Below are 25,337 nucleotides of genomic sequence, written 5' to 3'. Positions count from 1 at the left end.
AATAAAAATCCGCCCGTCTTGTTAGCTCTGGCCTAGAATTGTTTGCTCCTTACGTAATTATGGGGCAAACTTCAAAATGGACCCGGATGGGGAGAAGTATATTTAGTCTTCTTTTTCATCCATATGTTTATCACAGGCAACGATTTCAATTGATAGACATCACTACCTTGCCTCTCTTTTCATTCATATGAAATAGTGGTGTCTACAGTATACTTGTCAACCTATGGATTCCTCTCTGTTCAAAATTAGTGGTCAATGCTTTTATCGATCAATTTAATAATTAAAATTGATGCAGTCTTTCCAGAAAGTAAAGTTGCACCAAGTGCAAATCAATGTCACACTGGCTCAAGAAATGAGCATTACAATCTTTGGGATGGATAAAACAGTTTATCTTTGATAATTCAACCAGTCTTTCCTTCTCTCTTTACCTTTTTTTACTTTAATATTAGCTTCCCTAAAGAATTGAGCTAACCCAGGACAGACATTTGATATATTTTTTTTTGTCCCTCAATTAGATCACTCAATCAAGGTTACGTTTAATCAAAAATAAATTGTCACACAAACTTTGACATCTTTCTGGAACAAACAAAGCATATCAGTGGTTTCTTTTTGCTTTCAATAAAGAATGGGAAAGGAAACAGTTATCGACAAGTTTGGTAGATCTATGAGTGAAGAGCATATCATCGTCCTGAAATATTGAGTTCTTATCAAAAAGAAGACAATGAGACAAGGAACCACAGTAGATAGAGGATGGCCCAAAACGGAAACTGACGTTATAGGACCGACCCCTTCCAAGTTTAAACATCATTGCATTTTCACACTGCGACTTATTCAAGTTTTATTACCGTCTAGCACACTCTCAGTCAAGATTGTGTTGACACCGTGACTAAATCATTAAGATTGAAACATATACCCCTTCCTGTATTCTCTAGTTTGCTTCTATTACAATGTGTTAAAGATTGGCTGGGAAAGAGACAATCAAGTCAGCTGGTAAAAACTGAGTTCAAAGACTTATTGCCAAGGATAAGAAGCCATTTCTCGGTTATCAAACACATTATCAATATAGACAAAAATATTTCCAATTTAGATTGCAATTGTTAAGGCTGTGAGAATTCACGCAAGAAATACAATGAGTACATTTGTCTCTTGTCCTTTCACTGACTCAATTTTTCAGCAAAGATCAATGAGGGGAACTATACCCAAGCGAGAATAAGTCATAAATCAAAGAGTTCTAGATGGGATTGATTTTGAACTGTGCTGTGATTTATAGTTTGCTTTATAAATTAGATGGTGAATTGATTGATGCGACAGCTGAATTTTCTGTAATATTTTTATAAACAGCAAGCAACACACTTATCAAAGAGCATCAATCTTTAAACTGAGATATGGAGAAGAAAAGAATAACGAGGAGCATGATAAACAAGAGGAGAACAACGATGACAATGATGAGCAAGATGAGGACGGTGTCATATTTCTATGTTTATATCAAAGAAGATTACACTCTTTGATGTAATAGAATCAATATATATATTTCGTACACAAGCCAAAGTCATCTCAAATATTAACATAGTGCCTCACATTAAGCATACAACACTGATGCATGGCGCCTATAGTTTGTAGTATTTGATTATGCGTCATATATAATATGCAATTGGCTGACATCATATATCCTTGCATATAAAGATCAATTTCCTTTTTGCCATGGATCTATTTCTTTTCTTTGTTCATTAAAGGATTATAAAGAGACTCATTCCATCTAGTTGTATTCTTATGTTTCGAGTTAAAACTACTTATTCATCAATAATATCACCGACGGTAATCAACAAGAGAGTGAGCAAAACGTGAATGATCTGTTTAACAAGCTCCGTATAATCGTCAAAGATAGAATCCTCAGCAATATCATTCTATCTCCCGTCTCCGATATTACATTTAAAAATGAAGATTTGCTCTATGTTTTATTAAACACGGTATCAAATTTCAATCAATTATAAGGATGTGGAATTGAGGAGCTTTTGTCTCCTAAAAAATAGTAATCTTTTAAACAATAAATACAGAAGTACAAAGCGGAAATAGGTGACCCCTTATTATGAAGATGAATGAATGCGAAATGTGCAGGCCTCCACCGTCAAGTTCAGCCACAGTAAGTATGGATCATCTTTTTGATAATTTATGACAATTTCGTTTCGACAAAAACACCAACAGAATTACCCATTATTTTGATGATGAAAAAGCAGTTGAAAAATACAGGCCTTTTTTAAATTACCAATTACTACATCTCGTTCAACAAGTTACCTTCAAATTCTGTATCAAGCAGTCTGATCAAATCATGGGTAGTACTTTGAAAACACGTACTTGTCGTACAGTTGCTAAAATGAAGACAAAAGATGTGGTGTCACCCATTCCTTTAGTTTTGCATATTCTTCAAGCAGCAAAAGCAGCCTCACTCACGAGAAAAAATTAATAGATCAATGCGCATAGAAAGCTATGAAAGGGATATAGAATATAGAACACTTTGTATTTTATTGTTATTAATTTAAAACTACGAATAAAAAAGCACGGCTCAGAGAGTATTGACCACATCTGAAGTCGAAATGGAGGCAATCAAGGTTGAATTAGGAACGATATTCAATCCTCAAATTGGCAGTGGAACGACTGTATGTCAATATGAAATTAGAATTCCTCAATCATGCATTTGTCTGAAATGTTGACTTGACTAATCAACATTTGTCTATTTTACTACTATTAATCTGTTATCTTTTTCACATGAAAGTGCACAACTTTAACTTTTTGTATTCTCAGCCACTCTTGTTCCCCTCTTGTCTCTCTCTGAATAGAATGTAAAAAAAAAAGCATATTGTTAAAAGAATTGAGTTGTAAATTTATGCAGACTTCTTTTTCTTCTCTTTACCCTTTTTAAGCTTTGACCTCATTTCAGAAAACAAATAAAAAAAAATGATGCATTTAATAAATAAACAATCGAAAATTGTGTAACTCGGTAAAATTAAAAACTTCCATATATTTATTGTTTATGTACAGAATTATAAAAATATACATCATATAAAAAAAAAGTTGTCATCATCATCATTATTATTATTATAGCATAACTTGATTAGTACTGTGGCATAAATCCATAGTTAGTTCGAAATGTAGTAGGCTTATCAGGAGACCAGTGTGGCAAAAAGGAATTGTATTCCTCATCCTTGTCGTCTCTTTGTTTTTCTCTTTTGTTTTCTCGCTTTTGCTTTCTCCACATTTTACGAAGTTCTTTAAATTCAGCTGGTAATCTTTTGGGGCCCTATAGAATCGGTAAATACTTTACGCGTATACAATAAAAGTGTATACTTGCATGTTTTTGCATAGAGACATGAGCATTCAAGTGATTTAATGTGCCATAAGCCTTTGTACAGTTTTGATAGTTGCATTTATACAATCTTTCTACTTCATGGTATTTTCTTCTCGGTCGTTTCTTTTGTTGAACTCCCGGTAGCGGAACAAATGAAAAGACTTTCTGGTGGTGGTTTGTCAGAGCGTCACCCGACATCAAAACGCTGTCGATAACAGATGTCGGAGGTGAAGGGAGCTGGTGTGAACGAACCGAGGGTGGGTGAAAGACATCATTATAAGGCAGATGTTGGTGTACCATGTATACGTCGTCAAAGCGATGACCGAGCGGTGGCGTTTTGTACACACCTTGCGACCGAACCGTACGCGAATCATTGGCACTTGGTGGTAACAGACGTGATAGAGGGGGTAAAGACGTGTTTAGGTCGACACCCACGGCTGCTGCTGCTGCGGCGGCGGCGGCAGCGGCTGCAGCTGTAGAATTAACGGTCGAATGTAAAGGAGCGGAGGTGTTTAAATAGTGATTGTTATGAACAGGGGCTGATTGCTGATGAGTGTAGAATGGATGACCTCTGGGATCATAATAATTGACGCTGGGAGAAGATGGTACTCGAGGTGCTGTCACAATATTATTGTTTTGAATCATTCTAAAAAGCAAAAAGGAAAGTAATAAGCCTGTTTTAAAAAGAAAAGAAGAAAAAAAAGAAAGGAAGCAAGAGAGATCTTGTCTTTTAAGCACTATACATCAAGTGTGGAGTTTATAAATATAATATTGAACTCAAATCAAACTTAACCTCTTTAAGTTATTTAGATTACACTTAATATAATCGACCACCCAATAAAAAAAAGATGACACGCCCCCCCTCGCTTTTGAACCAACTTGTAGATCCCATAATCTTGGTTTAGACCTGTACGACGTGAATTGCCAGAAATTTTTTTAGTCTAAAAAGGTGATGAAATGTCGATCTTTTTGTATTTTATTCTACATTTCCTAAAGCGGTTATGTGTTTATCATTTGACGTTATTTATTTTAATATGTTCACATTGATTTGTTCTCTAAATCTACAATAAAAACATGTGTTCAATACAGTTTTACTCTAGTGTCTGAACAATAAATGCAGAAAATAAGTTACAGTACTGATTTAGCAGTCGCTTAATAGGGCGAGAGGTCAGCTGAAAAAAGATGACCCCTGCAAGTGTTCAATACATGTCATTGTGTGATAAAGGTGAAACGTATATGAGATTTGCTTCTATAAAAAGAACTACCCCTTTATCTTTTTTATAATATAAAAAAGGTTCAAATAATGCTGTTTGACAAATTAGGATAATATTTTACCCCTTCTTTAGACTCATTCAACCTATGCCTATTTAACTCACACACACACAATCGAGTAACTTGTCTTTTTGGGCAAATGAATAATTACTATGCACATTTATTTATTTATTTATTCTTCTTTTCCTTTTGTTATAGTGACTATATATGTCAAGTCTTTTTTTTATCTTTATCACTTTGACTCGTAGGCAATTCGGTACTGTGCGCCAGAGGAGAGACAAGAGAGGCCTTTGCTACTGTTTGATCATTGGCATTCAGTAGAGAATGAAGGTACTGTTGTTGTTGCTGAACGATATCACTTGATATCCAACCAATGCCTGTACCGCTTTTATATATAAGTGCAAGTCAATTGTATATCTTTATACCTTTCTTCCCATTCTTCATCCATCTTTTGCATCATCAATTCTAAACTTTCTCGCTGTCTTTCTAATACATTCAACTTTTCTTGATACTCTAATTCGTTCTTATTTTCCATTTTTTTCATTTGCAAAAATATAGAAAAAAGAGAAAAAAATATATATACAAAGCATGTGTTTTTCTTATACTGAGAATAAAGGGGAGGGAATAAACATATTTTTTATTGACTAATTTAAACTCTAATTTTCATTATTTTCTAAAGTGCTATTAAGAATTGTCTTTAAGAAGCCACAACGACGTTCAAGCATACCAAGAAAGTCATGCATCTGTTCTCTATCCATTTGAAGTAATAAGGAGACAAAACGAGTGTCTTCAGCTTCAAGGCCCGTAAAGGAATGCATCTCATTCTGGGGTTCTTCGCTTGCCCAATCACGACGACGTCTTTGAATCGTTGTCTTGCGCATTTCTGCAGGTCTGTCACGATGATGAAGCTTGGCATAGAGACCACAGGCATTACAGACAGGCTCGCCACGCTCATTCTTGCGCCATAAGGGGGTTTGAGTCTGATGACAGTTGGCACATTCTTGATTCATTTCTGGCACCTGTTCACTCACAGGGGAGGCAGGGTAAGACATCTCTGGTCTCACGATCGTCACGGGTAAGCTGCGATCATAGGGATGGGCACGAACGGTATGAGTCTTGTTTCGAACATGAAGAGGACGATGGTGATTATATTGCTTGTAATAAAGACCACAGGCATTACAAAGAGAGTGCTTGCGATCAGGAGTTCTTCTCCAAAGAGGGGTCTTGGTCACCTTGCAGTTAAAGCATTCCAACTTGCGAGGAGGACGATTGGTCTTTTGGTTATTGATCTTGATGGCCATGGTGGATTGACCTTGCAGTTGATTCTTCTTGTTCGTACGTGGCTTGACAGGCTCCATGGTGGGCTGTGGTGTGTCCGTAGGTGATTGTTCTTGGGTTGCTTGCTGAATGAATTGATCAAGAGCATCTAATTGGATGGTTGATTCATCACCAGTATTTGACAGGAATTCATCAAGAAAGCTATCTTGAAGTAAAGTGGTAGGGCTATCCAAAGTCTCGGAGGCAGATGAATCCGGAGAGGAGATAGGAGAGGGATAGACCGAACCAAGAAGTTGATCCAAAGAGGAATCCTTAAAGATATCAGTAAAGATAGCAGAGTCCTCTTGAGGGTACTGTTGAAAGAGTAAAGGGTCTTGATAGGTAATTGCTTGATCGATGTTCATTGCGCTGATGGTATGATTGTTGTTATCACTGATAAGAGTATTCATTGTTGTAGTAGTAGTGTTTGTAGTAGTATTTGTAATAGGAGCAGTATTAGTTGTAATAGCAGTCATTGTAAGTTTGTTTTCTGTTTCAATCTACGTCGTTTCCCACGTGTTTTCCGTTAAACATATAATAGTAGGCCATTTTTTTTAAAAGGGGGATTTAACTTATTCTTTCTTTTTTTTTTTATAAATTAATTAAGAGAGAGATTTAAAAAGTGAATTAAAAGGTGGTAGCGTACATTCTTGATATAATGGTACACTACAGATAATAAACAAAAAGAGGTGGGGGTTTTCAAACAATAATAATTAATTAAAAGAGAGAGAGAGAGAGAGATAGAGGGTTTATACAAGGGTGCAGAATAAAGTAAAGTAGATAAAAAAAAAAGAATAAATCTTCTTGAAGAAGAAAAAGAAGAAAAAGAGTAAAGGAAAACTTTTTTCAATCTTTTTATTTTTTTTAGTCATCGCCATTTGAATTGTAAAGATAGAATCGGAGAAGTGATAGGTTATCCTGTACTTAAACCTTATGATTAATTCTGTAGCGAACTGAGTCAATAACAATGACTCCAACTCAATCTCACTTTGCCTATTTGTCGTATTTTTTACTAAAATAGAAGTAGGGTAAAGTGCAAGTCTTATCGAACCAATCAAATTGATTAAAAATAGAAGGAGAGAGAACAAGAAACAAAGTAGAAAAGCACTCTTGTGAACAAATGATATTCAAGCAAAAAAAAAAAGAGAAAGAAAGAAAGAAAGAGAAGGAGAAAGTAAACAATAGAGGCCCTCTTTAATTTCATATTCTTCCCCCCTTTTTTTTTGTCCTTTTTTATCCCTTTCTTTTTATATGAAAACATGTAAAGATTGATGATCTTTGTCCACTTGATGATGATAATCTTGAATCGTTTTCCATAAAAGAACAAGGTTTTAATTTGCGTCACTTTCGGGTAAACAATTTATTTATTCATCTTTAGTCTCTAATCCTTCAATGAAGCTATCGTCCAGGTCACTTGTATTTTCCTCCTCTTTCATCATTTCTATACGCTTCTTCTTCTTTTTCAATTTAGCCAATAAATTCTTGGCTGTACTGAATACACCTTGTGTGGCCATCCCACAGGCAAAACACTTGGGTGTCTTTTGGTAGTTTTTGAGAGCACATGATTCACAAAAATAGTGATGACACCGAGTCACAACTGGGTTATCAAATTCTTGTCTACAAATCAAGCAGGCAAATGGTAATTCTTCATCATCAGAGTCTTCTTCGTCAGAGATAACATATTTATTGGGATCGTTCGCTCCAAACTGTCTTCCACTCTTTTGTGCTTCTTCCCATTCTTTTTCTAATTGCCAGCCTGTCTTGTAATCACCACGATCATGCAAGAATATACATGAATCTCCATATCCACAAAACCCAGTCTCTTTATAATCTTTACAAACATCAGGCTGATAGTCAAATCGTGCTGTCACTCTCAGATTAGCAGGCGCACGTTGTGGTCCAACTGACATTTTCGAATTCAATGCATTCTTTTTATTGTTGTCTTTCTTTTGTTGAATTTCTTTGTTTTCTAATTCCCATTCTGTATCGTATCGTGTTGCGTCATTCTTTTTAATATCAGTGGATTTGTCTGCTGCATAATGAACACCAAATCCATCTTCTTCTTCCTCGTCTTGATTATTATTATTCTTTCTTTTCTTTCTTGTGCTTTGTACAAATGGATTCAAGCCTGTCTTTCGAGATTTAGTCACTACTTCAGACACAGTAGCTGATCCATCCTCATCCTCTTCAGAATCAACGTCTTCGTCAGAATCTTGTTTTGTTGTTGTCAATTTACGTTTTCGAATATTCTTATTTGTTGAACGTTTCTTGAAGAAATTGACCTTTTCTTCTTGCTGATTAATCGGAACAATCTCTTCTGCCATGTTTTTTTTTTTTTTATTAGAAAGAAAAAGAAAAAATATCAAGCTGTAGCAAAAATAAATAAATGTGCATTAATAATATATTCCTTCTTTATCCAATTGGATTCTTCTCGTATTAAAGAATAGTGTTTATTAAGTAAACATGTCACCAACTAACCATATTAGCATCAAATTCAACCTCATCATGACAACAGATATAATAGCAATCTTCATTATAAAACCTGTCTGCCAAGATCATGGCCTGTTCAACAGTGATCTCTCTCACTTGTGCGTCTTGTACAAAATAGTATCTACATCTCTTGTCGGTTGTTATGACTACGAATGCCACAAATACATTCAATGTTAATTTCTGTAACCGCAGATCTTGAAGGTTTATCCATTGTCTGTCATTTGTATAAATACTACCATCGGGACTGTGGCGGACAATACGGACATCACGTAGATACAATTCTTTTAGGTTCGGACAACTGGCGGACAAGCACTGAAAGAAACCGACGTCAACAGTAGCTGCATGGATTCGCAGACTGTGAAGTGATTCATAGACATAGCCATAAAATGACAGCAAATGAATGGAAAGCTGTAACTCCTGTAGCTGATGACATCTTTTGATGAATAAGCTGATAGAGCGTGATAGTTTGGTAGGCTCGGCTGGAGATTCTATACATAACTCATGGATATTCAACGCAAACGGGTCGTCAAGTAATCTATCTGGCCGTGGTCTATTCTTAGTCGAACTCTCCAAAGTTGTTTTTATCGATACTGTCTGAGAATAGCAGCTATCGACAAGGATTTCTAGAAAATTGCGTCTGTTTGTAAACATGGAGGTCGCTCTAACGTAATTGTTAAAGCATTCGCAAATATTTGAGATTATTTCAAAGTCTTGTCCTTCCTCTTCCTTCTCTATTGACATTTCCACACTGAACGACGTCTTGGGTGTTTGCATCAGAAAGCCAAGCAGTTGACTATAGGTTGCAAACAGAGGTCTACACAGAGGAAGAGGAATAATAGTGAGCGATATATCGCATAGATTGACAAATCTTTTTGTAATAAAGTCGATTACTGTTCCAGATATGAATGGCCCGTGAGAATTGAAATGGATGGATATTAAAGAAGGGTACGGGCCAAGGATGTTTCTGACGTCTATATCTTCATCTATGTTAATATCTGCATGGAACTGTGATAAATGAGCACATGAGTCAAATACGAACATAAGGTCTTGCATTGTCGTCAGGGGTAAATTGGAAGGTAGAGCCAGAGATTTGAGCATTGGAAAGGATTTTACAAATTGTAGGTCTGGAGCCTCTTGAAGTTCAGAAATGCTAATGATCGAATCCTTGTACTTGTAATAGTGCTTCAGTTCGAATTCACTTGAAAAATAGAGTTGTCGAATGCTCCATTTGATACTGTCACCGACGGCAAGCAAATGGGATGAAAGGCAGTTATCAAAGATTTCTCTTGATCCAATTAATGTGTTTACGTTTGGACAACACTTGACCAGCTGTATAAACTCTTTGAATGATATGGTCTTGCGTGTTCTATAGGTTGGATAGTCTATTTTCATTGCTTTAACAAATAACCCAATGTTCAACAGTCTGGTGTTTTCACATGCTGTATTCAGTCGCAAGAACTCTTTGAACATGGAAGAGCTTTTAAAGTATACACATGAAAATAAACGCTGTGTGAAAAAGGGGTGCCATTTTAAAGAAAGGAACCGAAGGGTTGGTGCTTCTGCTCTTGAGGCATACCTGAAAATGTATTCAATTATATCATCCGGTAATTGTTGGTTACCGCTCATTGATAGATTATGTCTAAAGGAAAGAAGAGAATGAAGATGAAGGACAATTTATAGAATTATCGGTTATACTCCGCATAGATGTTTATGCTGCTGATCTTTAGTGCTTTTCTCTTCAAAAAAAAAGAGAGGCTATATATAAAATCACTTTCATCTCAATCCTCTTGGATGATATGAACAATCTCAATAATCTTGGGAGATACTTTTTATTTCTTTATGGACGCTATTGATATTTTTTTTTTTTGTTCCTTGATAAATAAAGAAGAATTTGGGTGTTCTTATGTTTACAATTTCATTGTTCTTATCGCAGTTTCAATTAGCCTTGGTCAAAAGTTGTTTCTGCTCATGCCTAAATTAAGCAATGTTTTTTATTTATGATTATTATTATAAGAAGATTGTTATATCTTTATTTTCTCCTCATCCATCATGGTTGTGTTCGAACGTACGCCACGCATTGAAACAAAATATGAAGATGACAATCGATTTCACAGAAAGTTTTGTGGGTTTATGTCACTTCGAGGAGGTTGTGGAATAGCATGCGCCATATGGATTGTAAGGATCTACTGTCCTTGTTTAATCTTTCTTACAAGTTTTTCATTTAGGGATTAAACACATATATTGCAACAACCGCATTCTTGGGATTTACACGTAAAGAAAATCCAAAAAAAAGTCGTCCCGCCCTTTGCTTATTCTATATCTAGCTATATTTTCTTATTTGGATAAAACAGCATTAATCATTATGGCATCTATTTCGATATTTTTTGGCCTGGTCGCCTTGTTTATACTTTATGGATTATTTGTGGTAAGAGAGTTATTGTCTAGGCTCATCTCAGTTTCTCATGCATTTATTTAGGATCGACCAGGCCACCTTCAACTTGGCTTTCTTCTTCTCGTTCTAACAGTACCTGTCTTTCTAGTAGACGTCTTTGCCAATATCATCCTATTCGGTGTTCAGAAATCTTCATATATGAATTGGTGCGTAGGAAAATCGAGAGGGCATGTAGATGAAACGATCACGGTTGTCTTTGTCAATGGATCACAGATACAGCTTGATTATCAACCAACAAGCAATAATGATGATTTATTTAACTGTCATAAACTCTGGGAAGATGAAATCAAATTTGCTCTTGCTATACTGATCATCATCTCTATATGTTATGTAAGTTTATAGACATCTTTTGTGTGTAGCATATGATGAACCCATTTTTTAAAAGGTCTATTGGTCAGCGTGTATATTCTACTATTTCGACAAACTCCGTGGTATCATGGCATTTAATGGTATCATGCCTACTGCTTTCATGAATTATTATCCTCGATTCATTCCAAACCCATTTTTCAGAACGATGCCACCTCCTCCTTCGGGTAATGTTTAAAATAAAGCATGTTTTTAATGATAAAAAAATAATCTATATGGTACTATTGAAAGCTGTCATTTTGAGGATCACTTCCAGGTGCTAAATGTCTTAATTTTTCACCAAGTAATGTTTGTATTGACATGTATTTTCCAACACAGCGATCTATGCATTTCTGTTCACCTTTATTCAAATCGGGTTCATGGTACTTTGTGGGAATACATTTATCATGACATGCCTGTGTGATTCTATATATGAAATGTGTCAATAAAGAAAAAAAGGTCCCAACTACATATATATATATATATAATCTTGCCTTTGAAACATTCCCATGAATACTTCAATTTGTTGTTCAGCCTCAATCAAGTGTTGAGGATCTACATAATTCTGAGAGAAGCTACCACTCCAACTCATAATGTATAAATAAAAGAAATAATAATAATAATAAAAAAAAAAACAGGGGACTGTGACTTTAATCTTCGGTGTTTATTTGTTTATCCTTTTTACGCATGAACACTCTTTATATGAAGGGTCCAAAAAAAAAAAACACATTTTATAATATATTATGCAATATAGGGTATGCTGTCATCCTCCAATAATGTATCAAAATGCTTTTGTGTTATCTCTTCTTCTATTTTTATATTTTCAGTATCTGATGATGACAGATCGTCATTCACTTGTTCTATATTTTCTGATAGTATTGCCTCTATAGCACTTGCACTACTCCTTCGTCGTTTTTTGCCTTTAGATCCACTTTTTGATATACTCAAGGTGCGTTCATAACAAGGATGTTGTTCGACTAAATTGGCATAGTACTGCTGAAGAATCGGTCCAGTTGAGCAAAGACGCCAATCAATGAGTCTTAGAAACTCCAATTCGAGCGCATTGATCTCTTGCGTGGATATGCCACCCACTTTAGCATAATGTGAATTCGTACAATAAGAATCACATAATGCCTTGGATGATACTGTTACCGCTGTGATTAAGAATCGATGAACGGTGAGTGAAGAGACAGTAAAGTGTGGGTGAAGCTCACAAACACGGTCGATGTAGATCAAAAGTATCAGTAAACAGGATTTTTCTACAGAGGTGTATTTGACTATGCGCCGTAAATAATCGCTTAAAGATATATTGGGTGGTGTGCGTGAATGAAAGCGAGTGAGGTTGCTAGGTGTTAGAGGTATCAGGTCGTTATGGGTGATGAGTCTGCTTAGCATGTCAGCTATACATTATATTGGATAGTGTAAGTGTTTGTTGTAATGAATCACTGTGTAGTAGTAATTTACCAATCATGTGAGTCAAGTAATTAATGTCAACCGCATAATAATATTCGGGGACTTGAATTACGTTGGAAGCTTTATTGCTTGTGGTTGCTATAGATTCATTCATGTCATTAAATGAACAGAAAAAAAAAAAGGGTCAAGCGTAAAAAAAAAAAAAACCAACAACCCCGTCTCTCTGTTAGAAACTGCCTGATTTGGTACGTTGTGACCTCTCTTTTATTTCTAATATTTGAGTAATGGCATCAGATAGGTTGGTTCTTTACTACCATTCTGTCTACAAAGATCTTTCACGTATGCCTTTAATGCATCATCATTGTCGAATTGTTTCAACTCTTGTCCATGAACGCCACCCAAGATCATGACAACGTCAAGTCCGGCCTCCGTCGCACCTCGAACATCAGTTGCTACGTTATCGCCCACACAAATTATCTTGTTCCTTGATGACTCATTTTCCAATGTTGAACGATGAGCGATGAGGTAATCATAAATACTTGAGAACGGTTTACCAAAATACAACACTTCACCACCCATCTGTTCATACATCTTCCCAATATATCCAGGACATATCAACAATTTAGTGCTTCCATCTGGGTTCACTCCATTAGGCGCAAATACATCAGGATTGGCGCAGATGATGGGAATGCCACGTTCCAGGCATGTGTCGAGCAGTGGCTGATAATCTGCTCGTACTGCCTTTTCATCAAATGGATCAACAGGGTTCGTATCGGGAAAGAGTCCACGAATAGATCCGAGCAAGACAAAGTCAATCGATTCATAACTGTGAACCCGTTCGATCGTAGGGGCCAGATGGACATACAGTGGTTCCTGCCAGTCTGGATCGCCCGCCAGGAAGAATCGACCGGTCTTCAAGTATCGATCTGCAAATTCTTTTGGTTCCATGCGTCTCTGTTCTCCCTCTTTGACCACTGTGGCATGACAAGACGCTCCTTGTTGGCCTCTTACCTTGTATGCGGCAATATCTTCCAAAAACAATTTTGTCAAGGTGCCACTAGACAAAATACTCTCATACAACGTGCCTTCAATTCCAAATTTCGATGCCATGCTTGTTTCCAACTTGTCTTGTAGTCTTGTTGAGTTCGACAGTAGGACCACACGCTCGTTATTGTCCTTGAGCTGCTTTAGAGCAGATGTTGCAAATGGGTAAGCTTGAATGCCGTCATGAATGACACCATAAATATCACAAGCTATTGTGTCATATTTGTTTTCTTTTAATATCTCTTGAAAGCTCTGAACAATTTTCATTATAGAAAAAAATTAAAGTCATCCTTTTGACATGAATGAAAGGAAGGGGGGTTCTTAAGTAGTAGACTGTCTGAAGACAATTGAGTTTTAATTTATGAGTTTATTGAACAGTACAACAACAGACTGACCTGTTGCTTTTTTTCTTTTCTAAAGAATCTTTCAGCAATTATATAAAAAAGGTTTTCTATAGAATTTACCATGTGTATTCCTATCATGAGCCATCCTATTGGCATCCACAGATGTGGAGGTGTCATTGACTGGACTTGTATGATCAATTGAAACACGGTTGGATGTTTTTTGAGGCTGTTCCTCATTATAGGCAATTCGTTGTTGTTGTTGTTGTTGTTCGCTTGATGGTCCTGTAATTGAAGTAGGCTGTTCCATTCCATTAATAGTGATACGCTGATGACCATCTCCATAATCCTCAATCACTTTAACACCCTATCAATAAAGGTGAATAATCCTTTCTTTTGATTTAATATGTTTCTTTACATCTTTATCCTGAATCGTGGTCACTGTATGCCTTTTTCCATTAATGATTGTTGTTTTTGTAGACACACTTTTGGCACCTGATGCCAAAGGTGAATCAAATAGACTTGATCGTTGAGAAAAACCCGCAAACTCGTCAAAGGGACTATTATCAAAGAGAGGGTCTCTTCTACTCACACCCAAAAATGGATCGTCTATTCAACATTATTAGTGTTTTTTTTATTATATATGATTGATGTAATTACCAAAGAATAGCTTGAAAGGGTCTTGTCCACCAAAGAACTGTCTGAAAATATCCTCAGGTGATTGAAACTAGTATATATAAGAGCCGTGTTCATCAAAAGAGTCCTTTGTTTGGATTTACCTGGAAAGTAGAAAATAGAGGAGACGTTCTATAGTAGTAAGAGTTATCATGAGTTGTATAAGGTATATCGTCATCTGCTTGCACAAAGCTATCTCTACTATCATAAATCCTTCGTTTTTCAGCTACATATAAAAAAATAGAATGTTATTTTGAATGCTACACACAATAGGATATACTTTACGATCTGACAGAATTTGATATGCTTCACTGTGGCGAGAGAGGATTAGATTCAATTATTCAATAAAGTTTTGCGTATACCTTATCGCTTTAAACTATACAATATGTTAATAATAAAAAGTAATACACTTTTGTCTTCACTTGCCTTCTCAGCTGCTCCTGGTTCGCGGTTTTTGTCTGGATGGTATTTTAATGCCAGCTTTCTATAAGCCTTTTTGATATCTTCTTCTGAACAATTGGAATCAAGTTCTAGTATCTTGTAATAGTCCATTTGGTAAAAGAGAGAAAGAAAGAAAGAGAGAGTATGTATGGAAAAAGAAAGAAAATAACAATTTTCCAGAAAAAAAAAAAGGTCGAGAGAGAGGGGAAATGGTAAGATGCATAATCGTGACTTTTTGTTGCTTTGACCAAAAAAAAAAAAAAGTCCCTTCTCACCTTGCTTTCATGTCAAACAAGCAGACATTTATTGACCTTGACGCAACTGACAGCTTATTACTCAAAAAGGCTATTCCTAGACAAATCGTGAGCAACTTTGTTTTTATTTAAATGTATTCATTAAAGGAGTTAATTTTGCAAGATCTTTTGTGTTGATGTCTCCAAAGAAATGAATTCACCTCTAAGTGCTTCTATAGATGGAGGCTTAAACAATACTAACCTAAAGACCAGGTAAATACCAAAAAGAAATGATGGGAATAAGTTGCGTTATACTCTTGTTTAGTACGAGACTAGAGACTATCATTCGTTTTATAAAGAGATATATCTTAATGAATAAGCTCATTGGCAACAAAAATGATAAATACGCGTTTATGCTATTAAAGGAAAAGAGTGAATGGGTAAAAAAGATCTTTTTTTTTTTTGCTTGGAGTTAACAAAAGCTTAGTGGAAACCTTTTACTTTGGATGAACAAGAAGCCTGCTCATATGCTGATATGCTAGATGAGCAAATTGGCAGTACATCTTATGATAGCTTTCAATTAGAATCGTTGTTTAAAGATATCTCTGTAAATGCAAATCTAGATGACAAGTCTACTTTTACTCAGGCAATAGTGATTTACAGTAGAACCAGAGTGATTCCCGAAAGGAGTTTAAATGAAGAATGGTGTGTTGAGGTACGCCATTCATCCAATTTTACACTAGATGTAATCTATTTGCATGATTTGGATGACCAGGCTCAGCTGGTTTATGATGCCTGGAATGATCTTGATAGTGATCAAGTGCCTGGCTGGTATTATGAAATGGTCAAGGTGTTGGGACAAGATAATGTGTCCAAGGCATTATGTCAATTATTAGCACACCCATTACAAAGAGGAAAACAAGAGGGAATTGTGAATGTGATTTAGGTTTATTATAAATAAATCTGTGCTCTTTTCAGTTGATTGATCTCTTCCCTGTATCTCAATATTTCTTTATATCGTTCATCTGATTCATGACGGGATTCTTCAAGGTATGTCTTTAGGAGTTCACTGTACTCCTTTGATCGCTCAAATGCAGTCAGCAGCTCTTTGTTCTGAGCGGTTAGTTCAGCCAATTTCTCTTGGTAGAGTAATATATCCTTTTTCATTTTTTGTGACATATCGTCTGATATAATATCATTGCTGTTACGTGTTGAAGACGAAAGAGAGGCAGTCAAGACGGGTATTCTACTTTTAGTCTTGACGGATGCCATATTTTTGCTATTGTACACCTCTAATTCATTCAACTTTTGTTCAAGTGAATTGTTTTCTTGTCTTAATGCGTCCATTGTCTGTTCAAACGAAGCATTCTCTTGCTTTAATCTATCAATTGTCTTTTGTAACCTTTCCTTTTCTATAATCCTTTCTGCTAATAATTCCTTTAGCTTTTCATCTTGTTTATTCAATCTATCTTGAGCTTGATCTACCCTCTGATAGCATTCTTCGAGTTCCTTATCCTTTTCAGTCAATCTTTCTTGTGCATTTTTAAGCTCCTTCTCCACTGCGACTAGAGCAGATTCTAATTGGGTTATTTCGTTTGATTTGGTATTGATATCACATTCTAGTTGTTGATTTATCTCTTTCAACTCTTCATTGTCTTTCTTTAGACTGTCCAGCTTTATTTTCCAAGACGCATGTTCTAATTCATGCTTCTTTGTATACTCTTCTACTTTTTGTAACTGAGTCACTCTGTCTTGGAGCGATATCAATTGTTCATGCGCCTCTTTTAGTCTTGTCTTGTAATCTATTGCTTCTGCTTGATATTTACTACACTCTAGCTGTAGTTGTTGTATTTGCCTATCTTCTTCTTTAGGACTCTTACTCTTGAGTAGTTTCTGTACTGCAAGTAAGTCTTGCAAGTTTCGTTTCATCTTGGCATCCAATAATTCAAATGAAGTCTTTTCAGTTGATTTTTGCATTGCTTGAACTTGTATAAAAGCATTTCAAGAAAAAGAAAAAAAAAATAATAATAATCATAAAAAATTGGTTTAAATAAAAACTTGAAATTCAGACCGTTCTCTCTCTTTTTACTTTTCTTTTTTTTTTTTTTTCTCTCTTTTATATTTTAAATGTCACAACAACAAGTCAATATTACTGATCTCGATCTTTCTTCTCTTCAACAAGTCAAGACTCAATTAGAAGAGGTAAGAAAAAAAAGAGAGAAAGAGAGAGATGGCCGTGTCTATGATGTAACTAACTCGTGCTTTTTTTTTTCATTAGGAATTGAATCATCTAACTCAATCATATAGCAAATTAAAGACAGTCCAGGGACGATTTGCAGATTGTGCAGATAGCGTCAATAGTTTAAAAAGTGAAAAGAGTGAAGGTAACATATAAAAAAAACAACAACAACATTATATTTAATAATATTCGTTATAGATAAAACTATTCTAGTTCCTCTCACATCATCTATATCCTTTTATTATATATATATATATTCATACTATTCTTTATTATACATATATCCTTAACCACAACATACCTCTATGTACCAGGTAAACTAAGCGACGTCAACAAGGTGATTGTGGATGTAGGCACAGGCTATTTTATTGAAAAGGTAAAAACTGTGATTACATAATACGCGTTTTAACATCATATATAGTCTGTCAGTGATGCGACTACTTTCTACAAGGATAAAGTAGAATTTGTAAAGAATAATCTTGGTACACTTGAAAAGACGATTACTGACAAGCAAAGTACATTAAGAGGTAATTTATTACAAGTAACAATAATAACAACTATCTAACCTCAATCAGCCATTGTCAATGTTATGCAAGAAAAGATCCAAGAACAAGCTCAACAAAAGAAATAAATAAAAAATTAGATCTTGTCTTTTGTTGTCATCAGACTAAAACGGGGAAGTCCCTTTATGTTTTTAAAGTGTCAAGGGCTAAGCATTCTACGGGAATCATCAATGTACAAAAAGAGCAGGTAGGAATATGAAAAAGTAACAAAAAAGGGACCATCTTTGTTTGAAATCAGGGGCATATTTATTTCTTGTCTTTCCATTTTTTTTTTCTTTTCTTTTTTTTTTCTTATTGCATAAAACATATTTCACAGTATAGTAAATCCTCGTCTATTCTATTCCAAATGGACCTCTTCAGTCGAGGAAAATCGAAGGGAAAGAAAAAGACAGAGATTGTCATCAATACACATCAACCTTATTCCAGTTCCCCTCATTCTCCTAAAAGTCCCGACGATTACTTGAGTAAAAAAAGCAACAACATAAAGAGAAACAAGAGGTTAAATAATAAATATTGACCCTAGAATATGATAGGTCATAAAACAGAAGGATCCATCAGAAGTTCACAGTCTTCATCAATACCAAGCAATGACAGTGACTTTACTCATGTCGATATGATGACTGATGCCGAGGTTGAGGAATGCTTTGAACGCATGCTCGTAAGTTTTCTTTTTTTATGTAATACACATGTTAATGTTTATAAAGACAAGAAGAGGTATCCATGACGCCAACGCAAGATTAAAAATGTCATCTTTTTCAGTGGACAAGAAGAGAATCATGGTCGCTCAGGATATTCAATCCGAATCAAACACTACTCAACCTACATCCAGAAGAGGAGGCACAGATAAAAAGATAGAGGAGGGAAAGGGTCCTGATTATTATGTAAAAAAGTTATCGGATACGTCAAAGGGCGTCAATGTAAAAATAGTCTCTCATCTTGCTGTTGGATTAAGAACAATGCCTCTAAGGTAATAGTAACAGGGATCATGATGCATACATCCTATGGCTAACAAATTCCCTCAGTTGGGTTCGACAATTTATTGATATGCAAGGTCTACAAGTCATTACGGACTTACTGACAACATTGAACAAGACAAAGCATAGGCAAGTTTAAAAGTATTTATAGTATATCTTTAACACTTAAAATAGACATTCGGTGAATCTTGCGGTTGAAGGAGATCTATTAAAGTGTTTTAAAGCTTTATTAAACAATAGGGTAAAAAAGAAAAAGGGGGAGACTTTACGACTCTAGAGATTGATTTGTTGTTTAGATAGGTGCAAGGGAGGCCTTGAGACACCCTCAATGCGTTCAAGAAATTGTCAATTGCATCACATCACCTTCTATTCAATCACGACGACTTGTATGTGAAGTACTGGTGTTTATGTGTTACTATGAGATACCAGTCGGACAAGACCTTGTTTTGAAGGCAATGGATAAACTACGTGATAAAGAACGAGGATTTGGTCGATTTGATGCATGGTTAGCCGAGGTTGAGGTCACCTTGGGCGGACGTGGTCGAATGGGCAGCATGGTTGGTGCTAGTGAAGACTTTAAAAAGATGGCAGCCTATGGCTCGCCAGATAATCAACTCATTGAGTATGTCGTAAGTATTTTTAGATTCGTGTTAATTGATTCGTATTGATTTTCTTGTTTATATTAGTTGTACAATATGATTCTAGTGAATGCGATCATTAATGTCGTAGAAGATGTGGAAATAAGAATACATCTTCGCAATCAAATGAACGCGTCTGGATTAGAAAGAATCATGGAAAAGATGAAAGAATTGGCAGATGAACATGTTGACCGTCAAATCAGGGAATTTAAATTGTTGGCAGAGAACGATCAGGACGAGCTGATGGATGTGTATCATGAAAATGTTTTGAATGATAAAGATGATCCACGTGAAGTATTCGAATACCTCTTATCTACGGTAGAAGGCACACGCGCGTATGACTTCTTTTTGAGCTGTCTACAGCACCTCTTGCTTATCAACAATGAAGAAAGCAACCTAAAGTCCAGATACTTTCAAGTTATCGATAATTTAGTCGCACAAGTCGTACTGGATCACAAAGGGTTATCTGACGACTTTTCTGCAGATTACAATACGACTGTACAGCATTTGATTGATAGATTTGCTGATCAGGATCAATTAAAGACAACGCTCGAAGATCTGAAAGAGCTACAAGCCAACTATGAGGAACTCGAAAGAGAACGGGACCTTTTACGTCAGCAGCTATCTCATGAAGGGGGTAAGTCATTGTCAGCTTAAGAAGAGGCCATGTAATAAATCCAGAATATAGATGCGCTCGAAGTTGTACAGTTAAGAGAGAAGACAGCTTCTCTAGAGGACTTGTTACGAATGTCTCGACATACCATCTCAACCTTACAACAAAAACTAAGGGACTTGCAGAATGAATATGATGCTAATCTTGAGCAGGCGGGTAAGCAGCTGGAAGACTTTTATAAGCTTATAGACGAAGATGGCGCAAGCTTGGAAGGAAATATTGTGATCTCACGAAAGGATTTGGCCACAGCATTTGGTAGAATTCGTGCTCAAGCAAGCTTAGAGGGGCATCATAAGAAAGAATCTGATATCATTGCCAAAAAGACACCAAGTGAAAAAGACGAAACGAAATATAAGTCACTTGCAATGGGTCTATCTGAGGAATTCAAGATGCAATTGGCTCGTCAATTTGGGTCAAGCAGTGGGCTAGGAGAGTTTGTATTGCCTGGAACAATGCCCTTGATGGGATCAGCCGTCAGACGGTCCAACAATCGCCGAAGGCAAGCGCATGTTTCGGAAATACAGGAAGTAATTGAGCCTGAAATAGCTGATACAAACACTCTGACGCTTCGAAAGAGTAAAAGAATTTCCTCAAAAGCACATGATAATAAAGTGGATAGAGTGAACCTTGAAGAAAAAATAGAAACTGAGCTGGCAATAACGTCTACTGAACAAGAGATAGAAAAAGCAACCACGACAGCCACAAATGATACTGTGGAGGCTGAAACGTATGATAACCTTAGCAATATACCCACAATGTCAAATATGCCCATTATTCCAGACTCAGCACTGCCGCCGCCACCACCACCACCACCTCCTCCTCCACCAATTACATCTTCTGGTATATCAGTATCTAGTCCCATCAAACAAGCTTCGCTAGACAACAAGCACATTTCTTCTTCAATTGCCAATAGTAACGTTGCATCAAATAACATCCCACCACCTCCATCGCCGCCTCCATCCTTGCTACCTTCAGGACAACCGAATAATATATCTCCTGCACCTGTTTCACTTCCTCCTGCACCTCCCGCACCACCTGCACCACCTGCGCCTCCTGCACCACCATCAGCGCCTGCGCCGCCCTTACCACCAGGAACACCCAATGCAGTAGCAGCAGCACTCCGTAAGCAAATGAAACATTTACCAACCGTTAAAACGCGTCAACTGCAATGGCAGAAATTAAACGCCAACTATATCAATTCAACCATCTGGAAGACATCCGACCTAGAACAGAAGGAAGAAGCATTGGAAGAACTGTTTGATTCAGAAGGCATATTTAAGCGAATGGAAGAAATATTTGCTCAAAAAGTGGTTGCTCCTAAGAGAGAAGTGACCAAAGAAAAGAGGCAAGAAATTTACATTATTGATACAAGAAAGGCACACAATATCAGTAAAGTATGATGTTAAAATAGAAAAACTTTTTTCTGACTCTTTTTTATATAGATATTGCCATTCTTGCCAAGAATAAAAACGTATCATTTCAAGATTTTAGAAAGAAGCTCTTGGCTGTGGATGAAAGATTTTGCACAGAGGTACTACTGAGGAACCTCTTGGTGAACGCGCCTACTCATGACGAAATGGGTAAATTGTCCGTGTTTTTGAAAACTGCGTCTGAAGAAGATCTGCAATGCTTGTCCAAATCGGATGCTTTTTGTGCCGAGGTAGGAAGATATGGCCTGCGGTATAGACTTGAAGCTAACCACGCTATAGATCATGACGATTGATAGATTTAAAGAACGTCTTAACCACATGCTGTTCTACACAACATTCAACGAACGCATTACTCAACTTGGCAAGAGTATGGCAAATGTCATGGACGCTTCAACAAGTCTGAAGGAATCTGAAGCAGTGAAAGACCTTTTGAATGTAAGAGAGATAAAAAGATAACTAAATGAATAACTTTCTAACGATATATCATAAAGATCGTCTTGATGGTAGGCAATTTCTTAAACGGTACTAATTTCCAAGGAGGAGCTTTTGGTATCCGTATTGGAAGTATAAACAAATTGGTTGATACAAGAGCGTCAACAAACAATACCACATTACTTCATTTCTTATGTACAATGGTTGAAGAAAAATTTCCAAATATAAGTGCACGTCTGGTCAAGGATTTGGAATTGTGTGGTGAAGCATGTAGAGGTGAGTTTATATATATGTAAACGGTATGATTCAGTATGGCTCACAAAACACAATGCAGTTACCATACAGGATCTTATCAAAGACTATAATGAACTTCGTGTGGGCCTTCAATCTCTCATTCACGAATTGGAATGCCATTATGGACCTGATTATGAGGCTGAAGAAGGAGATAACTTTGCATCTGTCATGTACAAGTTCCGAGACCGTGCCATAGAAAAGTTTGATCAAGTTGAAGTCAGGTACACGTCTATGGATATTGCCTATAAAGATGTTGTGTCCTATTTTGGTGAAGATCCAAGTGAGATGAAGCCTGATGAATTCTTTGGTATATTCCAGACATTCTTATCAAGTTGGACGCGAGCCAAGGCTGATATTGAATTGCAACGAAAGAAAAAAGAACAAGCGGAGAAGGCCAGGCAATACCAGGAGCAGCGCAAAGCTCGACTTAAGAACAGACTGGATATCAAAGATGGTTGGTGTATACAATTTGCTACAGATGAACGTTTATTCATGTATTAAATTAGGCCCTGCAGAGAATCAAGATGATAAAGATATAATGGATAATCTATTAGAAAAGCTTCGTTCAGGAGAGATGGGTACTACCCAACAACGAAGAAGTCGTAGGATGTCTATGAGAGAAAGACGAAGGACGAGAGCAGAGTCAATGGTTGTGAGAGCTGAAGATTTACTAAGGCATATACAAAATGAAGAAGAAGCACCACCGCTGCCAAGGTCAAGAAGAGGCTCAAGAAGGATTACAAGTTCTGATAGAATGAAAAAATTAGCCTCATTGGCTGAACAAGAAAATAGATCTTCAATTATAGAGCCTTAGAATTCAGACAAATGAAAATTACTTTCAGAAAAATAAAGCTTTTTTTCAGACAAATGTAAAAATTCAATACGAAGACACTGAGGTCGTTGGAGATAAGAAGTGGATACAGACGATATTTCAGAGCGTAGTATTTTTATAGACGAATATAATAATGACGGAAAAATATAATCATACAAAGCTTATGCTCAAGAGAGTATTAAGCGATTTATTAAGCTTGTTCAGGAACAAGATGGCTCTATTGCAAAGCACGCGAAAAAAAGCATGTTTGGTTCCTAGTTCGACAACTTATGAAACATTAAAAAGCAATAAAGTTGTTGTCTCCGCTAGTTGTATAAAATGACCATCGAGGAAAACAGAAGAGGTTTCTAAAGTAAACAATGTCAGAGTTACTCAGGAATACATGCGCTTCCTTATTGATCTAGTTGACAGTAATCTTTGGTTGTCTTTATAGTTTTGATCTGTTCCAAAGTAAATAATCATTTTCCCTGCGACTTCCAAATTTTTATTGGGCACTCGAGATTCTGGTGAAAAGTATTAGACAGAACTTGACTAAATCTATCAATATTTATTTTCTCCCCAAAGCTTATAATAAATAAGGAAGCAAAAATATAAAGATGATCCAACTGAGAGTTTCTAAAAAGAAAAGAAGGCTTTAAAGAGTAGGTACCAAAATTATACATAACGAGATATCGTGCTCCTTACTTTTTTAAGATGTCAATCTTGATAACTCAGTTACATCTACTTTGACAACATTTGCTTCTACAGTATCATCTTCCAGTGCTCTACCTCTTACTTCTAAAAAGATACAGAAAAAAAATAGATAAATAACGTGCCTTGGGGAACTTTAGAATGAAAACAAAAAGCAATACAAAAAGGACATGTCCATCTTGCGGCTTGGATACTCACGCAAGTTCAACAAGCAGCTTATGACAAGCAAAGAGGTAAAAGGAGTCGACCCATAATCCTGATGAGAAAAAAGGCCAACACTACGTGCACCAGAAAATAAGCTAATATTACGGGTGTTACATGTGGACTCACTCTACAACTTCACACTATCAAAGCCTCTGCCTAGCCTAAAACTGTCTAGTGGGATATCCATTAATGTAAGTACAAGTGATTGATCTTGGTTATTCGTTGATCAAAACTGACAACATAAAGCTAAAAGAAAAAACTTCTCGTTATCTCTTTCTTCTTCTTGAAAAGAACATAAACCAAGTTGGTGACTTTATAAGAGTCATGTTTAACTTGACACTGTTCATTGAAAAGCTTTGTTGGGCGACATTATAGGTAGTAGGTAGAGGCAGCACTCGTAGTGTTAGTCTATCTTTGAGTATATTTTTGAGTGCATCAAGTGTTTGCCAAAAACAATAATTGCTCTTGGAGATGAGATGTTTAATGGCAGCCTCAGAGGAAACAAAGCGGCACCGGTCCATCTCATCAAAAAAGCTTTGAAAAAGTATTGCGGAAAGAAGTTAGAGCTTTTTATGGTAGATGAGTCTTTGACTCGTCAAATATGCAATGGATATAATAGTAGAAATGTGGACAATACTGTCACTGAAAAGAAAGTTAGCCTGCTATTTACGACATTAGCAACGATAAGACTTCTCATACAGTTTCAACTGGCGGCAACACAACCATATTTGACCAACATCAGTATGAAGGAAAGGGTTATCATCAAGACATGTATAGCTCTACTTTTGCCTCCGATTTCGACAATGCAGTCGTACCTGAACAATATGATTCACATCAAGAGTACATGCCGTATTGAAATGTAAACAAAACAATTGCAATATCGTATGGAAGCATGATATTATCGCTGCTCACAACATATTAGACATATTCTTATTCACTGCAAAAAACAACAATCAGCGTCTTGATGTTTTATGCGCCAAGACACAACGAGTGATCAATCTT

General features: G+C 36.3%; 13 protein-coding genes across 13 annotated transcripts; 4 read left to right on the top strand and 9 right to left on the bottom strand.

Annotated features, from left to right (window-relative positions):
- Positions 1-2,909: 2,909 nt before the first annotated feature.
- On the bottom strand, positions 2,910-4,271 carry RHIMIDRAFT_266714 (uncharacterized protein). The gene is made up of 2 exons (XM_023611937.1): positions 3,347-4,271; positions 2,910-3,295 (listed from the first exon to the last, which is right to left on the bottom strand). Exons 1-2 carry the CDS (start codon positions 3,986-3,988, stop codon positions 3,110-3,112), a joined length of 828 nt encoding a protein of 275 aa, XP_023470432.1. The 5' UTR covers positions 3,989-4,271; the 3' UTR covers positions 2,910-3,109.
- Positions 4,272-4,825: 554 nt separating this feature from the next.
- RHIMIDRAFT_289466 (uncharacterized protein) lies at positions 4,826-5,259 on the bottom strand (the record flags this gene model as incomplete). Its single annotated transcript, XM_023613648.1, has 2 exons — positions 5,041-5,259; positions 4,826-5,000 (listed from the first exon to the last, which is right to left on the bottom strand). The coding sequence occupies exons 1-2, from the start codon at positions 5,157-5,159 to the stop codon at positions 4,826-4,828; spliced, it is 294 nt and encodes a 97-aa protein (XP_023470431.1). The 5' UTR covers positions 5,160-5,259.
- A 204-nt stretch (positions 5,260-5,463) lies between these two features.
- RHIMIDRAFT_195016 (glucocorticoid receptor-like (DNA-binding domain)) lies at positions 5,464-5,862 on the bottom strand (the record flags this gene model as incomplete). The annotated part of the gene is made up of 2 exons (XM_023606021.1): positions 5,464-5,627; positions 5,718-5,862. Coding segments are annotated over 2 exons (309 nt in total), but the record flags the coding sequence as incomplete, so codon positions are not given.
- A 1,530-nt stretch (positions 5,863-7,392) lies between these two features.
- Positions 7,393-7,833, bottom strand: RHIMIDRAFT_183816 (U2-type spliceosomal complex subunit CWC24; the record flags this gene model as incomplete). Its single annotated transcript, XM_023605826.1, has 1 exon — positions 7,393-7,833. A coding segment is annotated over one exon (441 nt), but the record flags the coding sequence as incomplete, so codon positions are not given.
- Positions 7,834-8,398: 565 nt separating this feature from the next.
- On the bottom strand, positions 8,399-10,048 carry RHIMIDRAFT_247207 (uncharacterized protein; the record flags this gene model as incomplete). The annotated part of the gene is made up of 1 exon (XM_023610393.1): positions 8,399-10,048. The coding sequence occupies one exon, from the start codon at positions 10,046-10,048 to the stop codon at positions 8,399-8,401; it is 1,650 nt and encodes a 549-aa protein (XP_023470428.1).
- Positions 10,049-10,266: 218 nt separating this feature from the next.
- Positions 10,267-11,848, top strand: RHIMIDRAFT_289462 (uncharacterized protein). The gene is made up of 6 exons (XM_023613647.1): positions 10,267-10,597; positions 10,648-10,693; positions 10,747-10,847; positions 10,899-11,204; positions 11,260-11,647; positions 11,716-11,848. The coding sequence occupies exons 1-5, from the start codon at positions 10,472-10,474 to the stop codon at positions 11,416-11,418; spliced, it is 738 nt and encodes a 245-aa protein (XP_023470426.1). The 5' UTR covers positions 10,267-10,471; the 3' UTR covers positions 11,419-11,647; positions 11,716-11,848.
- On the bottom strand, positions 11,462-11,811 carry RHIMIDRAFT_234312 (uncharacterized protein; the record flags this gene model as incomplete). The annotated part of the gene is made up of 2 exons (XM_023608133.1): positions 11,462-11,635; positions 11,737-11,811. The coding sequence occupies 2 exons, from the start codon at positions 11,809-11,811 to the stop codon at positions 11,462-11,464; spliced, it is 249 nt and encodes an 82-aa protein (XP_023470427.1).
- RHIMIDRAFT_223210 (cyclin-domain-containing protein) lies at positions 11,831-12,812 on the bottom strand. Its single transcript, XM_023607475.1, has 2 exons — positions 12,684-12,812; positions 11,831-12,619 (listed from the first exon to the last, which is right to left on the bottom strand). Exons 1-2 carry the CDS (start codon positions 12,784-12,786, stop codon positions 11,961-11,963), a joined length of 762 nt encoding a protein of 253 aa, XP_023470425.1. The 5' UTR covers positions 12,787-12,812; the 3' UTR covers positions 11,831-11,960.
- Positions 12,804-14,024, bottom strand: RHIMIDRAFT_65268 (HAD-like protein). Its single transcript, XM_023615521.1, has one exon. It carries the CDS (start codon positions 13,941-13,943, stop codon positions 12,903-12,905), a length of 1,041 nt encoding a protein of 346 aa, XP_023470424.1. The 5' UTR covers positions 13,944-14,024; the 3' UTR covers positions 12,804-12,902.
- Positions 14,025-14,090: 66 nt separating this feature from the next.
- On the bottom strand, positions 14,091-15,274 carry RHIMIDRAFT_266705 (DnaJ-domain-containing protein). Its single transcript, XM_023611936.1, has 7 exons — positions 15,119-15,274; positions 15,055-15,068; positions 14,978-15,003; positions 14,797-14,918; positions 14,678-14,744; positions 14,436-14,626; positions 14,091-14,384 (listed from the first exon to the last, which is right to left on the bottom strand). Exons 1-7 carry the CDS (start codon positions 15,242-15,244, stop codon positions 14,103-14,105), a joined length of 828 nt encoding a protein of 275 aa, XP_023470423.1. The 5' UTR covers positions 15,245-15,274; the 3' UTR covers positions 14,091-14,102.
- A 124-nt stretch (positions 15,275-15,398) lies between these two features.
- Positions 15,399-16,312, top strand: RHIMIDRAFT_311140 (uncharacterized protein; the record flags this gene model as incomplete). The annotated part of the gene is made up of 5 exons (XM_023614709.1): positions 15,399-15,495; positions 15,551-15,639; positions 15,692-15,806; positions 15,854-16,081; positions 16,142-16,312. The coding sequence occupies exons 1-5, from the start codon at positions 15,418-15,420 to the stop codon at positions 16,310-16,312; spliced, it is 681 nt and encodes a 226-aa protein (XP_023470422.1). The 5' UTR covers positions 15,399-15,417.
- Positions 16,313-17,475: 1,163 nt separating this feature from the next.
- Positions 17,476-18,442, top strand: RHIMIDRAFT_289458 (Prefoldin alpha subunit). The gene is made up of 6 exons (XM_023613646.1): positions 17,476-17,568; positions 17,645-17,750; positions 17,804-17,835; positions 17,907-17,981; positions 18,027-18,132; positions 18,181-18,442. The coding sequence occupies exons 1-6, from the start codon at positions 17,494-17,496 to the stop codon at positions 18,234-18,236; spliced, it is 450 nt and encodes a 149-aa protein (XP_023470421.1). The 5' UTR covers positions 17,476-17,493; the 3' UTR covers positions 18,237-18,442.
- A 22-nt stretch (positions 18,443-18,464) lies between these two features.
- Positions 18,465-23,472, top strand: RHIMIDRAFT_311138 (actin-binding FH2). The gene is made up of 12 exons (XM_023614708.1): positions 18,465-18,826; positions 18,873-19,135; positions 19,191-19,271; positions 19,317-19,383; positions 19,439-19,771; positions 19,829-20,417; positions 20,469-21,842; positions 21,896-22,113; positions 22,163-22,318; positions 22,375-22,591; positions 22,650-23,063; positions 23,116-23,472. Exons 1-12 carry the CDS (start codon positions 18,695-18,697, stop codon positions 23,421-23,423), a joined length of 4,152 nt encoding a protein of 1,383 aa, XP_023470420.1. The 5' UTR covers positions 18,465-18,694; the 3' UTR covers positions 23,424-23,472.
- Positions 23,473-25,337: the final 1,865 nt, after the last annotated feature.

This window comes from Rhizopus microsporus, assembly GCF_002708625.1.
Source record: "Rhizopus microsporus ATCC 52813 unplaced genomic scaffold scaffold_2, whole genome shotgun sequence".
NCBI lineage: Eukaryota > Fungi > Mucoromycota > Mucoromycetes > Mucorales > Rhizopodaceae > Rhizopus > Rhizopus microsporus.
Note: the sequence above shows the minus strand (reverse complement) of the source record. Positions and strands in the feature narration are given on the sequence as shown.

Bases quoted from the DNA above. Each gene is read 5' to 3' on its own strand.
- RHIMIDRAFT_65268 (XM_023615521.1), bottom strand. From the start codon at position 13,943: ATGAAAATTGTTCAGAGCTTTCAAGAGATATTAAAAGAAAACAAATAT.
- RHIMIDRAFT_289462 (XM_023613647.1), top strand. From the start codon at position 10,472: ATGGTTGTGTTCGAACGTACGCCACGCATTGAAACAAAATATGAAGAT. The intron at 10,694-10,746 runs GTAAAGAAAATC...TTCTATATCTAG, and splicing joins CGCATTCTTGGGATTTACAC to CTATATTTTCTTATTTGGAT. The intron at 10,848-10,898 runs GTAAGAGAGTTA...GCATTTATTTAG, and splicing joins TACTTTATGGATTATTTGTG to GATCGACCAGGCCACCTTCA.
- RHIMIDRAFT_223210 (XM_023607475.1), bottom strand. From the start codon at position 12,786: ATGAATGAATCTATAGCAACCACAAGCAATAAAGCTTCCAACGTAATT. The intron at 12,620-12,683 runs GTAAATTACTAC...TATAATGTATAG, and splicing joins TTACTTGACTCACATGATTG to CTGACATGCTAAGCAGACTC.
- RHIMIDRAFT_289458 (XM_023613646.1), top strand. From the start codon at position 17,494: ATGTCACAACAACAAGTCAATATTACTGATCTCGATCTTTCTTCTCTT. The intron at 17,751-17,803 runs GTAACATATAAA...TATTCGTTATAG, and splicing joins AAAAAGTGAAAAGAGTGAAG to ATAAAACTATTCTAGTTCCT. The intron at 17,982-18,026 runs GTAAAAACTGTG...CATCATATATAG, and splicing joins CAGGCTATTTTATTGAAAAG to TCTGTCAGTGATGCGACTAC.
- RHIMIDRAFT_311138 (XM_023614708.1), top strand. From the start codon at position 18,695: ATGATAGGTCATAAAACAGAAGGATCCATCAGAAGTTCACAGTCTTCA. The intron at 19,384-19,438 runs GTAAAAAAGAAA...TTTGTTGTTTAG, and splicing joins AAGCTTTATTAAACAATAGG to ATAGGTGCAAGGGAGGCCTT. The intron at 22,319-22,374 runs GTAAGAGAGATA...TATATCATAAAG, and splicing joins CAGTGAAAGACCTTTTGAAT to ATCGTCTTGATGGTAGGCAA.
- RHIMIDRAFT_266714 (XM_023611937.1), bottom strand. From the start codon at position 3,988: ATGATTCAAAACAATAATATTGTGACAGCACCTCGAGTACCATCTTCT. The intron at 3,296-3,346 runs GCAAGTATACAC...CCGATTCTATAG, and splicing joins ATGTCTCTATGCAAAAACAT to GGCCCCAAAAGATTACCAGC.
- RHIMIDRAFT_266705 (XM_023611936.1), bottom strand. From the start codon at position 15,244: ATGGACTATTACAAGATACTAGAACTTGATTCCAATTGTTCAGAAGAA. The intron at 14,919-14,977 runs GTAAAGTATATC...TTTTATATGTAG, and splicing joins ATATCAAATTCTGTCAGATC to CTGAAAAACGAAGGATTTAT. The intron at 14,627-14,677 runs GTAATTACATCA...AATGTTGAATAG, and splicing joins CCCTTTCAAGCTATTCTTTG to ACGATCCATTTTTGGGTGTG.